Source organism: Triturus cristatus, chromosome 11, assembly GCF_964204655.1.
Source record: "Triturus cristatus chromosome 11, aTriCri1.1, whole genome shotgun sequence".
In the NCBI taxonomy this organism is placed as follows: Eukaryota; Metazoa; Chordata; class Amphibia; order Caudata; family Salamandridae; genus Triturus; species Triturus cristatus.
In genome coordinates, this window is record NC_140594.1 from 158566170 (window position 1) to 158583010 (window position 16841).

Sequence of the window (16841 nt, forward strand, 5' to 3'; positions counted from 1 at the left end):
GTGAACAATCAACTCTTTGTAAGGTTCGCTGGAACAAAGAAAGGGAAGGCAGTGCAGAAACTGGTCATCTCCAGAAGGATGGTGCTCTGAATTAATATCTGTAACACATTTGACAGGAAGCAATCCACTGAGGGTTTGCGGGCTCACTTCACCCAAGCCAAAGGTGTGTCTACTGCATTAGCTCGCGAAGTCTCTGTCCTGTATAGCTGTGAGGCTGCCATGTGGGCATCCTTTGCTCACCTTTACAAAACTCAACTTCTCCCGTTCGGTACTCCAGGACTTTTTAATCTGACCCAGTTCGCCGACCCACCTCCAGCAAGGTATTGCTTTAGTGTCTATTCTAAGGTAAGGCATGTGCGGCTTGTTTCCATCAGATGAACATGTTACTTATCTTCTGTAACGCGTTGTATGGTAGAGACTCTAGCTAGCCGCAGATTCCTTACCGACCCCCCCCCCCAATCCTCGTTGTTCTTCAAACTGGTGTTTCTACCCAAAAAGGTCCCTGTAAGCCCTTAGTATCTGTACACTGGTTAAATCATCTGTCTGGCATGATTACATGTTTCTGGTGCAGAAATAGTCACAAAAAGAAACGGATGTCAACGTGCTGGGGTGGCGAATACCCATGCACCGCGCACAACATCTGGCGTGGATAACACCTGCAACACCGACACAGAACCGTTCAATGCCATCGACCAGCACGCAGGGGTACTGTTTCAAGATTTTCCATATTCAGTCTGACGCCTGGGGATAATGCTAAGGTAAGGAATCTGCTAATAGATAGTGTCTTTACCAGATAAGGGGTTGCCAAAGGTAAATAACTTGTTCTTCATGCACACATGTGGATCTCCATGTTGCTGCTTTACATATCGCCTTTAAGAAGACTTCTGCAAAAGGGATGATGTGGTTGCCATTCTTCTTGTAGAATGTGCTAGAAACTTAAAAAGCAGGGTATGGGAGATCTGATAAAATATGTGTAAAAGAGGAACTGAGTGTGAAACTGGGGGAGATACTAAGAAATAAAGTTATTTTTACATAGGGCTGACAAAAGGCCAACTAAGGTCCATACTGTAATACAATATTTCTTGAAGAGATGGGTCTTGAGATCTTTCTTGGAATTGGAGGAGAGAGGTCCTAGGAGATCTGTAATGGAATTGCCAGAGAATGTTTGCCACCACATAATCTCTTTCTTGAATTTCCTAAAGGCCTTTATCTTGGCCACCAGGCAAGGTGTGGTGCTGCTCTCAACTGTCAGGTCTTGTATGTCATGCACACAGCAGGAACCAGTGGATTTATTTTAGAGTCTGAGAAATCTCAAGTCTTTTGTGGGCTCTGTAGACCAGCTCATTAAATGGTGCTCTTTTTCGAGTCTCCAGTTATATAAATCACCTGACCAAACGTTCTTCTCTATATGTCTGGTTTGAAGATCGCCCAGGCTATTAATCATAGTCTCCAAACCCTCTTGGAGAATAACACTTTCAACGTTTTAGAATCACTGTCTTTTATTTACAAACGAAGGTAATATGAAAACTCACCTTAAAATCAACTGCAGCAGGAATACACAGAATTGCTCTTCTCCTTGAAGAGAGAATGTTAAATCAAAATAATTTGAAAGTAAGCCATTAGAGGTTGATTTGTGGCCTTGTGCATGCATGCACATCCTCCTGCCAGACTTCACAAGGGAAATACAAATCTACTTTTCTGACTATCGAATCATCAATCCAAATAGTGTTCTCTCTTTCCATTCTTTCTACCAGCACTGTTTTGGTGAACAATGAAGAGAAAGCATCTCTTTGGAATCCAGTTGGCGGGGACTACTGCAAGATTCAGTCTCTATAGCCAGTCAGTCAAAATAAATGAATGGATAGTTATTAAAAAGAAACCCCATTCTACCATTGTTACATGTAAAAGGGCTCTCGCATCCACTTAAGTGTGCCGTAAAACAGTTTGAGCAAGGTACCATTTGAGAGCAGCTTTAGACATCCATCCATCTCCAAAAAGTGTATTGTTGTAGGCCTCAATGTAATTTCTTTGATTTGTCTTGGTGTACGCAGACAATACTATATTCCTGGTTTTCCATGGCGATTCTGGTACTCTTGTCTACCATGGCTTGACCTTTCTTGTTTTCCATCTCTTGGGACTGAAGTAAGTTTAGGCAGACTCTCTGGAGACAGCCACCATGACCCATGTGAATATTGCAGGACCCTTTAAACCAACGTTTAGTCAACATTATTTTTACTGCAGGGGTTTGGTGCCCTCCATAGTCTGCAAGGGACGCTCATAAGTTGGAGAATTCCACCGAACTTCACAGATATTAATTAGGCTGCTATTTGATGATCAGTACCCATGTAAATGGACATAGCATGTTGATCAATGAGTTCAACAAAACAGAAATGAAAGGAGATAATTGAAACTGAAATCCGGTTATGATTTCAGCAGGAAATAATCAGAAACAAAGTTAGTGTCAAATAGTTTGCAATTAAGTCAGCATTCATGTACCTAGTTTACGGCAGAGAAGCACAGAATAAGGATGAATGTAGGGAACAATAAGAGCAGAAAAACAATATGTTTTTGCAGGTGGAAACCCCAGGCACCAAAGCTCCTATTAAATTGGAATGATTAAGCTTTGGAGGCAGGCTGTACACACTCACTGGTAGGGATGTTGCTGTATATGTATTTTCTTCTCTGCCTGTGATCCATACTAGTTCGAAAATTCTGTAACAATGGATGATGGTTTCTAGCACTCTCTGGTTTTGGTAGTTTCTTCCTTGGCTTGTCAGATTTGGTTCTTGGATCTCAATCTCGTATTTCACAAGGGCTCGAGTCTTCCTTATCAACATTAGTTCATTGTCTATGCAGTCCCACCATTTTGAATACTCCACAAATCAACAAGTCTGCTGTAGTCCCCGTAGGCAACGTTTTTCAACTCTTATCGCCTGTCACCTGCGTCCTTACCCTTTGTCAGATAGCAGTTAACACAAGACACCCATTCCAACCCAGCGCACACAAGATTGGCTAGAAGTATCTAAATTGGCTCAACTGCAGTTTCGATTACATTTTAACATTTTCTTTTTTACCTTTCAAATTGCAATTGAACTTTGGCAAAAAATGTTTTAATCGTTAGTGGATTTCTTTTTTAAAGCAAGATTACCATGACTATGAGGGTCCTTCTCAGACGCATGTGCGGTGAGCCGGGGGACACGACAGGGATGCCCACTATCCCCACTGTTATTTGCTTTGGCTATTAAGCCCTTAGCGGCCCAAACCAGGACGGGACGTCGATATGAGGGTCTGGATCTACATGGTAGTATCCAATACATCGCGCTCTATGCTGATGACCTTTTCATGTTTTTGGCGGACACGGGAACTGCCCTCCTCGGGGCTAAACGCATGCTTCGAGATCCCGAGCTGGTGGCGGGCCTTAAGGTGAATTGGGTTAAGTCATGCCTGTTTCATCCGGGCCCGTTGGGGAAGGATCCTCTGAATTCTAATGGTGTGCACTGGGAATACAATTGTTTGACATACCTGGGGACCCAAATTTATCATACACAGACAGATTTGCTGGAGGGCAATGTGGGTAGAGCTATCCGGGGACTTCAGGGCAGCATAAAGTTTTGGAGGACGTTGCCGCTGTCTGTGGCGGGCCGAGTGGCCCTGCTTAAGATGGTTTAAAAGGAAACAGTGGTCCTTGGAGAGAGGGAAAATACACTGAGGATAAATATAGTGCAGAATCGAAACTATATTATATTATGGGATGTCCAGCCGGACAAACCTATTTATTTCTAGAATGTAAAAATAACAATTACAATGACATACTAATGGTGGGACACAGTCCTGTATCCTTTGGGGAAAAAACGAGACTCTTGTCCTGATGATGATCCTAGTATTTTAGACAGGATCGAAACGTCGTCGACCCAAGTTAACAACTTGCACATTAAGCCAGTGTGTTAAAAAAGTGCAACAGTTGTTACTCAAAAAGCTTTTACATTGGATCTGTAACAAAGCTCATTACGTCTTGCCTGAAATGCCCCTTTGTATGTAATTGTTTTACATGTATTGTCTCGTTTTTTCCCCAAAGGATACAGGACTGTGTCCCACCATTAGTATGTCATTGTAATTGTTATTTTTACATTCTAGAAATAAATAGGTTTGTCCGGCTGGACATCCCATAATATAATATAGTTTCGATTCTGCACTATATTTATCCTCAGTGTATTTTCCCTCTCTCCAAGGACCACTGTTTCCTTTAAAACATAATTACCCAAGGTCCTTGATTACCTTTTGGGTCCCCTTGTTTCTTTTCAAATCTGCTTAAGATGGTAGTACTACCTAGGCTCATGTATTATTTTAGAGCCCTTCCCATCTGGCTCCCAGCGACGATTTTTAAGCGACTTCAAATGATGGTCACAGGCTTTCTTTGGCTGGCTGGCAGACGGCGGGTGGCCCTGAAGACCCTATTGCGCCCGACAGGGTAGGGAGGTCTGGCGGTACCGGACTTTGAGTCCTATTATCTGGTGGCCCAATTGCAATGGCTTACCCAAGCGGTGGCTTTGGAATTCCGGGGAGTGGACGAGAGGGATGATGGGCGGGTGTCTAGACAAATATTGTCCTGCATTATCTTACAACAACTGTTGCGACCCAAAACACTGAATTTAAAACATTTCGATTATGCTAGAACAGAAGCCAGAAAAGGGCACAGATTGCGTGCCCCTATGCCCCTGAGATCCCTATAAACATGTGCATGATACTGCCACACGGGGGCAATTGGTCGGCGCTCAACCAGTGGAGCGACCTGGGCCTGACAGCGTTAGGAGATCTGTATGACGATAATGCCCGTTTACCGTTCGAGACTGAGGGATTGACACGATCTACCTCGTGGGGACTAGCTGCTTCATTCGGCCCTAATAACGGCCATTCAAAAGCACTGGGGGGAGGGGCTTTCAAAACCGCATACCTCCATGGTTTGCTAATATGTAGCGCTGGCGGTGGGAACCATCAAGGCAGTTACGTGTTTACATCGGCGGATGACGCACGAGAGACACACTCCACTGGTGGAGCTGAAGCAGAAGTGGGAGGAGGACTTGGGCAGAGAGATCCCTGAGACGGTGTGGGCTGAGTTGATCGAACGACCATAGAAATGCACTAGAAATGCTCAATTCCAGCTGGTTCAATTTTTTATCTTCCATAGGGCGTACCTGACTCCAGCTAAGATTAACAAATATTTTAACATGACCACAGCCTTCTGTTAGCCAAGCGTGAGATTGCAGCACACTGGAAATCTAAGCGGGGTCCGAGTTTCTGGAGGTGGAGGGCAGTCTTTCTCAGATGAGCATAGTGCGAGGGTGCTGTTAGGCTACAGGCGGCTGGCCGCGTGCATAGCGAAAAAGCCTAAGAAGCTGCAAGGGCTTGGGAAGCGCTAACACTATTGTTGAAGACGTCCGTGATAGACTCAGATGTGGACTCCGCCACTAGCGATCTGAACGACCTGCACCGATGCCTGCTTGATTAACACACACATGGGGGAAACGGGTGTCCCTGCAGTCACTTACTGTTTTACTATAGGCCTTTCCAGCTATCCAATGTAATGTATGATTTCTATGCAGTAGAATGGTGCGCTATGCCCAATTGCTGCTGTTCTTAGATTCGTCTGCCCTGTGTGCCACGCCGGGGGAGAGGGTGAGGGGGTGAATATGTGGGTGGGGGGGTATTTTTGGTTGGTTATTTTTTCAAATATGTATCTCAGTCATCATTATTGTGGTCTTTATCGCATTTGGACTGATATTCGTGACAATTCGTCATACCAGCACTGGTGTGCGACATTGTGTTTTGATTCTTTGAACCGGTATATACAGCTGCAGCCCACGATTATGCAACTTACTAGAGACTTTGGACTTGCTTAAATGCCAAGAAGTGGTCTGAGGAAGTCTACATTCTGTATATGTCAGATTGTTTTGTTTTAAAATGAATAAACATATTTACAAAAAAAATGACTATGAAGGTCCTTTCTTTGGAAAGGCAGCTCTGAAGGACTCTGGTAGACGTGTAGTGTGTTCCTTGTTCTGGTTTATGCATCTGCACTTCTTTAGAGTGCTGACAATTTTTTTTGTCAAAATCTGTTTATTGTTTTTTCAAAAACTGACAACTTATGGGGCTCAACAAAGCTCTGCCTCAATCCAAGACCGTTAGATAGCTAAAGACAAAACACAGCTTTCCCACAAGTTCTCAGCATTACCCTTAATATATTCAGGTACAACTTCCCCACTATGAAATTGCATACGTCGCATAGTCTTCATATCTCTCGATGTACCTATGCAGTATAAGCGAGAGCCAATGAAATAAACAAAAAGAAATTCCACCTAACAAATTCCATGGTACTTATTGCATGTGACATAGAGTATTGAGGAGAGTGTGAAGCGGGCAGGGGCCCATGCAAGGGAAGGCCGGAGGGGCCCACTGCATCCGGACAAGGGAAGGTGGGAGAATAGCACACGAGGAAGGGTTGCAAATGTCTTGAAGACCATGGCCCCTGGAGAGATCATAACTGGGTCCAATCTAACTATTTCGAGGCATTTTTTAAGCTGATCAAAGCCGCTGCTCCCTGTACCTCAGTGAAGTGACATTGTTTGTTGCCGGACGAGAAGGTGATGCCAAAAGGGTAGGTCCATCTATATTTGTTCTGATCTGGAACTCCCTCAGCGCCACTGTGACCGGTCGGAACTGCTGCCTGCGGGCCAACGTGGCTTGAGCTACATCCTGGAAAAGCGAGCACGTAGCCCCCAAAAGGAGATAGTGACTGTTTCCATCTTTCCGTAGAACAAGTTCCTACCATTTAAAAGAGCTGCATTTGGTTATGTTGTCTCTTGGACGCTTGTTTTCACCTGGAAGATGCTGGCTGGTTAGTGTCATAATACCTTCTGTGTGGGCTTCCACCTCCCTCTCTGCCCGGGACTCAGTTGGAAAATAACTGGAGATTCTGTTGGTCTAGGCCTTTTTCGGTGGCATGGGGACAGGGGCCTCGGTCAGTGCAGCGCCGCCCCCAGTCAGCAGAGGCACTCAGCTAGGTCGTCGCAATCTGGAACCAGGGGAGCTGCAAATGATCAGCTGGGGAGCTTGTAACAACAGGGACTCAAAGACCCATCTGATAAGATCGATGTGACAATATTCAAGGCACCCCTACTGTGGCACCCTTCCACCTTCTATTATATGTCGAAGTCAATCTCAGGGCTGGGCAACCTCCATTCCGCTGCCACTTCAGTGCCAGAACCCCTCGGGTCAGGTCATCTCCATCCACAGAATCAGCCACATGTAGGGGCAACTCGGCTTGTTGTGGGCCCGCTAGCCGCCATCTGAAAGTCAGGCAGCTTCAGGTAACTCTGATGAGTTACCCCCCTTTGCGCCACTCACAAGGCCCAGTGATGAGTTAGAGGGGGGATCCCAGGGTCTCCCGATACTCGAAAGGTTGTGTGCACGCTCCCACCTGGTTTTTGGTGCCAGCAAAGGGCTTCTTTCTGCTGTGGCCCCGCCGGATGGGGCAGCTCCCTGAAGATGGAGCTCAGGACCAGAGAAATCCCAGGTCCGGTTCCCCTCTAGATCAGCTGCCACTAAGAGGCTGGACAATACAGCAGGTCCAGAAGTGAGTGCCCGCCAGGACCAACGATCAGAGAAGGCTCGAGCTGTCCGGGCCAATCACGCGGCGGCGGGGTTGTCCGCCTTCTTGTCAGCTCCATGGAGTCTTCTTTGCGACCCGGATTTCTCCTGGGATGCCGCTCGTCTAGCTGGCCATCTCGGTCTAGAAGGTGTCCTCCTGCTACCGCAAGCCCCAAGCCTAAGTAGCAGACGTGTCTGGTGACATTTGGCTTACCGTAGAGCCCTTGATTGCGAGGCACGGAGCAGAGACTATCCGAAACACGTCCACGCGGCCATGATGGTTGGCCACGCCCCTGTACTGACTATTTTTGTGCATCCTGCCTGCCATTCAGTTTTTTAGCAGCTTATTTGCAGTGCTTACTTTTAATTTCCAAAAAGTGTGGTGCTTAATTTCACGCGCTCAGTTGAAGAACAAAGTGAGTGCACATAAAACTATGACATACCTGTGATCCAACAGAACGTCTGGAACAGAAAAAAAAAGAAGTCAAATGACCCCTGGCATGACCATAGTTTCAAGCACTTTTACTATTATTACATATGAGGAGGAATTGGCCCAACCCTTAAGGGGTGCCACAGCTTTCCCAAACTAAATAGGAAAATAACGGAATTAACAAATTTAAGGCATACTGAAAAGTATGTGGATAGGGTCAGGCCTAAAATCTTTTCTAATATAGTTTCAAGCAAACCCGCCCTTCAGGGGTTGGAAGTAACATGCGCTAATGAAAACTCAGAGTGCAGACTTGGCATTTGGTTACGTCATCGTGTGTTGTGGCACTTTCCTTCTCAAGGTAAATTAAGTATAGCACATTTATTAGGATGATCTTATACACCGTGATTATATTCACCAATACACTGAACAGGTGATAGTATACGAATACATGGTCTGTGCACTGACAGCTAGTTCCTTAGTTTTCATCTCCTAATTCACAATCATCTGAGGAACACTGTGGAGCTTTGTCAGTCAGGGTAGTCTGTCAGAAACGTGATGTGCCATCTGCCTTATTACAAGTGCATTATATAGTCAATGGTACTCAAGATACGCTTTGATGAAGAACTTTGTCCATCAAACCCCAATTAAGCCTCTCCGGAACGGTGCCATTCACGTCAAGCTTTTGGTAGATGGCAATAAAAAATTGTAATGATACCTGAGGACTTTACTTTTGTGTCCTTTCTCAGATTTTTACCACTGATATTTTTCCAGGCTCTGAAGAACATGTTTTCTGATAACCATGGACACGCCATTAGTTGGAGGACTTCTTTTCTCCATTTCCTGTTTCTGTAACACGTTCTATTTGCCACAGCTATTTTTGACTTTTCATGTGCAATGAATTTGCTCACAATAAGAATTATATACCATCTTATATATTCAAACCAGGATAAATACTTTTTATGCCTTAATACCACTTAGCCATGATGACATCTCTCTTTAGGTTCATTTTGTGCCACGTTTTGAAGCTCTAATTTAGGTTTGTGAAGTCAATGGCTGCAGGCTATTTTTCACGAGCTTTTCTGTTGTGCTTTACGTTACCCATGTATTTTTTTTTTACCATATTTAGTTTTTAAGCAGCACTGTGTGCTGTATGTTGGTTTTATCTTTTTTTTCCTATTGTGGTTTCGTGCACTTACTGTGTGCAGATGTTATCCTGACAGCATTTTGTTTCAAGCATTTTCCTCTGCACTTGCTATGCCTCAGCTAGCTCCTCAGATGAATGTTTGTTTCGCTGGAAAAAGCTTTTAGCCATCTTGGAGAAAGATTTGTGTTTTTCTCTTGCTCTTTACACATTTCTGTCTTAGGACCACGTTTGAACAAATCTGACTGTCTGCCATGAAATGTTCACATCTCCGATGCCTTTTTGACAGTCTGTGGTTTGCAGGATGCCATTCGAAATCTGATTCTTCCTATAAGATAATGACATACAGGTGATTTGTACGTTGCCACTTTAGTTTAGGTGTGAAACTGGCCATAATCTGTTCCCTGAATGAGAACTTCCTCTCTCAAATGGGAAAAGAGGAGAGCTGGATGCAAGATGTATCAAAGTGATTTCCACCTATACCAACTACTGTACTCCCAATCCTTCTATTGATATAGACCCCTCATCCTCAACCTTTCCAACTCAACTGCTGTCAGCAGAGGTACATGTGGGTAACTTTCAGTATGTGAAATGAAGAGTAATCTCCTGGAACTACTAACAGAGACAGGGACAGGGTACTCATGGATGGGCGTCATACTGTCTCCTGAACTTTGAAACTTTTAAGACAGTTTCCAGCCTCCATGTTCACCCCGTTGGGCTTTTTGCATGCACAAAATATTTAAAGAAAAGAAATCTATTAAAATTGTTTTGTGGCATAACAATGAGGCGTGACTAATTCCCATTGTTAATCCGATACTTGTTTCTGCAGAGTCAACCGCATGATGGATTTAAAAATTGCTAATGTTTAAAAAAAATCTTAGGATGCTTTTTTTAAAATTTCTGTATGATTTGTACACGTATAAAGTCTTGAAAATAAATATACATTAAATCTTATTAAGGCATTTTAAAGACTTCTGCCTAAATATGTCAAATAACCAGAGTACCTATTGACAAGTACGGTGAAAGTGACATATTGAGAGTAGCAGCCTAGCTGGGCTATTCCCTTCAGCTTTTATGCATTGAGTCTTGTGGATGCTAATTGTCTGACTGTCTTTGAGCTTGCGCTGCTTATCAATGCTCATTTCACCCCTTTCTTTCCCTTTCCACTCTTGCTTCCTTTGCTATATCTGTGTGTCTTTAATGGTAAGACTAAAAAAAGTCTATCCACGTTACAATAAATAACTATTTTTGTTAGTACAGCATTGTACATATTTTGGCTGCGTATGTTACCTCAGTGTCCTGCTTTTGTTTTGTAGTTTTCACAAGACGTTTCCTTTTTTTTCAATACAAACAACTTTTGATACAGTTCCCTTCCGTATTGTATTTTGCATTTCTATTTCATTGTTCTAACGTGGTTCTTGTTATCTTGCATTTTTTAAAGCTTGCCAAGTAGCACTTTAAGGTACTTGCTTCATTACTGAATCTCTCTTTTGTGATAAGTGAAGAATCTGGGTAATATGGAAAAACACATCAAATGAAGTCTAGTTTGTTTAGGAATGAATAATTTTAATAATGCACATCAACAGAACATTGTCTCCATGCGAGTCTGAATCTTTTTCTTTTTATACCAAAAAGAGACGTGAATTGCCTCGCATGCGAAACCTTTTACAGCTTTGTGTTCTTTCAAACCTTACTCGCTAATGGTTTCACCAGTGGGTAATTCCATAACATGATCCTATTTATTAGATCCTAAAACTACTATTGCTGATCTGCTGGTAGCATTTAACCACAGCATTTATTAGTTTGATTGTCAATCTTTGTTTTACTTTCCTTGAAAAACACTTAGCACTTGAGCTGCCTGCTGAACTCAGTGGTCTTATAATGGTTTTACTTTTTGATGCACTTTCACTATTTTACTACTGACAGGAAAGTGTAGTCAGTCATAAGAAACAACCATCCCAGAATTCATTGCAGTATTTTCTCATCTTCTTTACAAATAAAAATAATTTCTAAACTAGTCTTTCTCTCTACTCTAAGCACACTTAATAACAAAGTGGAGGCCTAAGTACAATCTCCATAACAAAGGAAGCAAGGCTAGTACAGTAAAAAAATAAACCATCCCTACTAAACAATCGCTCCCCAAACTAACTGCACTTGAGAAGCAAACTAGGAAAAAAGAACAAATGGCATAGCAAGAAAATGTAAATCAAAACGAAAATCAATGAATCCCAAAAACCACACCACACCACAACGAAACACCCCAAAAATCACTCTGAACGACCTCTAGTGCGCTATAAATCTTACTCTTCCATCAGGAACAGAGTTCCAAGACCTGTCCTTACACAGAATTGATAAATATGTTAAAAATAATGAGTCAGCAAGTCTACGGTCAGAAGTGACATCCCTTCAACAGATTGCCAAAACTATATAGCATGATAAATATAATTCCACAACTTCGCCACGAAACTGCCTGGAAAGTTTAACAAGCAGCAGTGAGTGGCAAAGGGATTGCAGCCTTTTTGAAACAAAGAATCTCATCTGTCTGGAAACCATTCGTAGTATTCTCTTGCAAAGTGATGAAAGGAACCTTATATTTCATAAGGTTCATAGACTTGGCTGAAGTGAAGGAAGATTTTCTCTAAAAACCAAAGTCTGTAAATGGTTAACTAACAAACTGTGAAAATGGATGACCTTCACCACCTCAAGTGATATGCTACCACCCCAGAGACCAGTCATGAATCTATTTTTGTCTCCACAGGAACCTCAAGCCTAATAGTATACACATGAAAATCTGATCCCTTGACTAACCCTTTTCAGAATTTAGAATAATAATTGGTTCATCTCAGGCTGGAAGCAGCGGGGACATAGGACTAAGCCTTAAACTGGCCCCTGGAGTTAAGTCAAACTTAAAAAACAAACTACCTGATATTAGTGATCTAACAATCAAAACTAGCTTACACCAGCAAAGATCGGAAATAACACCATCCAAGTAAAACCCTGTAAACCAGGCTCTTCATACAGCAGTTAAGTAAATCCCTCAGCTGTGCCTGAATTTCTTCATTATACTCCCAAAGTCCAGCAAATCAAAGCAAACAGAAATGCTATGCAAGAGACAGCCAAAGAAAAACACAATGACAGTTTCCAAGAAAACATCTCTTCTGTACATTCAAATGAAGGAACTCCACTCTCCAACCCAGAACAACTAAGCTCATAAGCACAACAAACACCCAGATAGACTGACTAGCAAAGATCCCAGAAGAGAGAAACTCCTGTCATGACTTGGGAACACAAACTACAATATTATCATTGAACGTCACCAGCATATCCAAAACTTTGGGAGACAACGAGGTGATAAACTATTTTAAAGAATAAGTAGAAATTTTGGCACTACAAGAGGCATGGATGACAGCACGGTGGGTGATTCCAGGATACATACACCACAGTAAATGTGCCATCCCGAAGACTGGCACATGAAGAAGCGACGGTCTCTTCATAGCATGTAGAGTTGAGTAATTGCCCGAAAACCATCGATTGGGAGAACATACATGAAAAGATCTCGATGTGTGGCAAACCCCTACTAGAAAAGTACCTGCTAAGGATACTAAACAGTTTTGCATGCTAAAATAAATTTATAGGGTTTCTTCAGTTTGCTTGAGACTAGCAAAACAGCAGTTTACAAACCTCCAGATGCTTGTGCGTCATTTTTTGCACTTTGGTGACAACGTATTTTACTTTTCTAAAAGCCTTCACTTTACAATCGTAGTATGGTCTGCTTTAGACCATCATTACCTAAGGGTTGTTCTTCAGTAGCCACTTCCACTTGGGTGTGACAATTAAAGACATGACATTCTAGGCCCCTCTGTCTTAGTGACTTAGGGCCTGGTTACGAGTTTGGCAGACAGGGTTACTCATCACAAACATGACGGATATCCTGACCACCAAATTACAATTCCATTATATCCTATGGAACTTGTAATATGACCGACGGAATATCCGTCAAGTTTTTGACCAGGTATCCCATCTACCAAACTCATTATCAGGCCCTTAATCTTTTTGTCCAGTTTGTGATTTGACCACCTCTCTTCCCCCACAAGTCCTTGTACATTTAATTTGCAGTAGTGCCATAAATAATCCCAGTTTGTAGGAGTGCATTATATTCCTTGTGACCTGAAGCAGAGCCCTAAGGTCTTTTAGTTTAGAAGGAGATTGAAATCACAAATGGTTGCCAGACCCATGTAACCTTACTCTCCACTCCTATGTTTTTTCCCATCCTTATCTGCACTTGTGTCATCCTCAATAATACCAACCCAAATGATATCCAAATCCATAGTCTGATATGGGATATGATAGATTTCATCAGATTTGTAGAATTGTACACCTCAGAAAAAAGGAGAAAGAAACGCATATCTAAGGGAATATTATTCCTGTTGGATTGCTACTTCCAGTGAGGGTTTCTTCAGGACCGTTCTGCTGAGAACTAGCACATCTGTAGGAGTTGCTGTCATTGCTTACCCAATTATTTTAATTTCAGTATGGATCGTTTTCCACCACAGCAAGAAGCATTCTCACTTTCATATTGTGTTTTGGAAATATCTGTCATTCTTGCTCCTGTGTTTAGTCTTTCTATACAGGCAGCTGGCTCCAGTAAGTGCAAATTGCAGTTACTTTCCAGGGAATGTAGTACAGAAGTTGTAATAACCTCTTCTTTCCCCTTTAAGACCTGTTGTTCAAGTTGCAATCTCTCATTAAGACTGTATGCCTTACAGCCTAGTGTAGATTGTGCCCTTTATGTTTGCTTGATTCGCAAAGATTACTTTGAAAGGCTATACATGCTCAGACGAAGATTCTTTTCTCTAGAACATTTACCTTCTTCCACAGAATGAAAATGCATACTGTACAAACATGGGCCTTGGACTTAAAGTATCTGCAGTCAGCAGCACATACATCAAGTTAACCATGGTGGTATTATATGCAAGCCCTCTGTAAATAATAATCCGTATGTGTGTGCAAACCACAACAAGAAATATCAGTGTGCTCGAGCTGAGCCTGAACAGTGGCAGAATAGCATTGGCAAAGCCAGTAGGTCTCTCGTTTGGGTCTTTTGTCTTTGCCAGTGGTTTTTAGAGATTCCGTGCAGCATGACTAAAATGGAACCCAAAGAAAAATGCACCTTGACCCTATGTAATTTTGACGCTGGTGCTTTAAAAACAATTTTTAATTACTAAATGAGTTGAATCTGTAAATTTCAAAACAAAATAGCACAAAAGCCTTTTTAAAAATTTTTTTTTTAACAAAGCCGATGGGGATAATAACATGGTGCGGGTGGAGCAACATCGAGGATGGGGCAAGAAATAGACAATGGGAAGGGGAGAAGCACTGTGTGTGCATATGTATTTATGTATGTATGTATGTATGTAGAGTCCGGCTGAAGGGGGAAGAGAAGTACACAAGTGAGACAGCTGTAAACACATGCTTAACCAAAAAGAAATATGTAGTGCCTGAAAAACAAGCAGAAGACTGACTCAAATAATAAGCCCAGTCTTAATGAGAGACACAAATACAAAAATAGGAAGAAAATCTAACACAAACTAACAAATGACGTCAAATGCAGGGAAGACTCCTTGGAATTCTAGAAGAAGGGATGTAATTAATTTCTTACAACAATTATTAGTTAAGGCTGGAATCAGAAGAAGAAGATATTGCTATCAAATCAACTAGCCAGTCTGCAGGAATGTAAAAAGATTAATACAGCCTGATTAGGCGTAGACTAGATAAAGCAGAATCAGAAGAACAAACCATTTCAAGAAAATTAGCACATGGAGTAAATTCTTCATTGCATATAGTACATAGTTGATCTATCAATGGGTACATGTATTAACTGTCATAGTTTCACACATGAGTGTACAACTGTTTGGTCACAATCTAAAACACTCAAATGTATACATGTATGAAATTATTTGGAAGCGTTATCCATGAGAAAACTAAGGCATATATGATATAAGGTATGCATGATCATCAGCAGTTCATCTCTTTATTAATGATTCCCTCATGCCAGTCTATGCAATAGGGGTAGCTGTTTGCAGCATGTCTGTGTCATCTGTATGTTTTTCTCTCAGTAATCGATATATGAGAGAATGCTCGCTCTGCGTGGTTGCAGTAGGATGAAATCAAATTTGTGTTATAAAGTAGTCGCAGGCCTGTCAATTTATCATATTTTAAATCTCTTGTTTACGGAGTCTAAGTTGCAGTTTTGTCTGTGTTCTTTCTAGATGAGGCCTCCCCTCCTCTTGCAGAGGAACTTTCTCAGTGATGATCCATGTGATGTCAATATTTTTGTGTTGTGTAATCAGTTCTGGGTTGTCTTGCGTAGAGCAAGTCACTTAGGCATGTGGTGCCCTAGCACATTTTGTACACTTTACAGTTGGGGAAGGTTCTTAATGTTTGTTTAGTGATGCCATGTGTAAATACTTCGATATTTGACGTTTTGGAGCACGCTGAGCAACCACTACATTTGTAATGGCCTATGTGTGGTGCTAGGACCCCAGGAAGTTGTGATAGATGATGATGGATGATTTATGGGTATAAGAAAGGTATGTTTCAACACCTTGGTCTCTGAAGTCTTGTAATAGTTGGTTATCTTTAGAATTCATAATTATTGTTCACATTTACCTCCTGTAAGTTCTTAAGCACTCTCTCACACCCTACACCCACCACTCCACTGCAACAGCATCTAGCACCCCACTCGCTCACACAAATCAGCAACCCGCACAATCCAAACAACACAACACAACACACCACACTAACATGCATGCTACTCTGCATCCGCTTGTTAACCAAACATGCCACTGAGATATGGGACCCACTGCATGACCACACTCCAGACCTGTTCTTTCTCACGGAAACATGACTAAACCCAACCTGGTCACTGGACAGCATTTCATCCATCCCCACCGGCTACAAGATTCTCACGTTGAAGATACACATAACAGCCAACTTCTCCCTGGGTGGAACCCTCATATACAGATCACCAGGACTCCGCACCAATTTCGTCAGCAGCATCACAGACTTATTTGCACCCCTTATCATCACCACTAGCACCTTCATCATTAACGCAGGCCAAAAGCTTCACCTAGAGACCCCACTGACCCAAACTCTTTTGCTCTTCTAAACAACCCCAGAAACCTTAGTCTTCCCAGCAAGTTACCGATAACACCCACACACCTATTGGACCCGATTTTCTCCTTTATCAGTTACATCACAGTCAACAAACCAGCAACTGTGACCTAGGCAGACCACACCCGTGTCAGTTTCACCATACCCATCCCACACCACTACAAACCTTCCACCACAGAAACACCTACCACAGTTGGAAAAGAATCTCATAAGAGAAGTGAGCTTCTGCCCTCTCTGAGCACTGACCCGAGCATAACAGCAACTTAGTAGAAGCCATCAAAATTCTCAATAGCTGGACTACCCCATGTGATGACACCCTTGCTCCCTTTCAGCGCAACCCAAGGGCAAAAGCTTGAGCACATGCCAGCTGGTACACAGAGGAACTCAGGCTGACTTAACACCCCTGCAATGAGCTAGAGCACATATGGAGAACAAGTCAAGACAACGCAGATA

The 16841-nt window shown here is 42.5% G+C and overlaps 1 protein-coding gene across 14 annotated transcripts in view; it reads left to right on the forward strand.

Moving 5' to 3' along the window:
• The window catches only part of CLIP1 (CAP-Gly domain containing linker protein 1), a 712474-nt gene that overhangs the window by 604431 nt on the left and 91202 nt on the right, over positions 1-16841 (forward strand). For 11 of the 14 annotated variants that reach the window (XM_085636008.1, XM_085636017.1, XM_085636013.1 and 8 more), the window contains one exon: positions 10657-10677. The exons of 2 other annotated variants lie outside the window; for them this stretch is intronic. In XM_085636008.1, the coding sequence (XP_085492134.1) occupies positions 10657-10677 (21 nt within the window). Of the gene's footprint in view, positions 1-10423; positions 10491-10656; positions 10678-16841 lie in introns of those variants that run through there. One more of the 14 variants, XM_085636016.1, reaches the window with a different exon arrangement.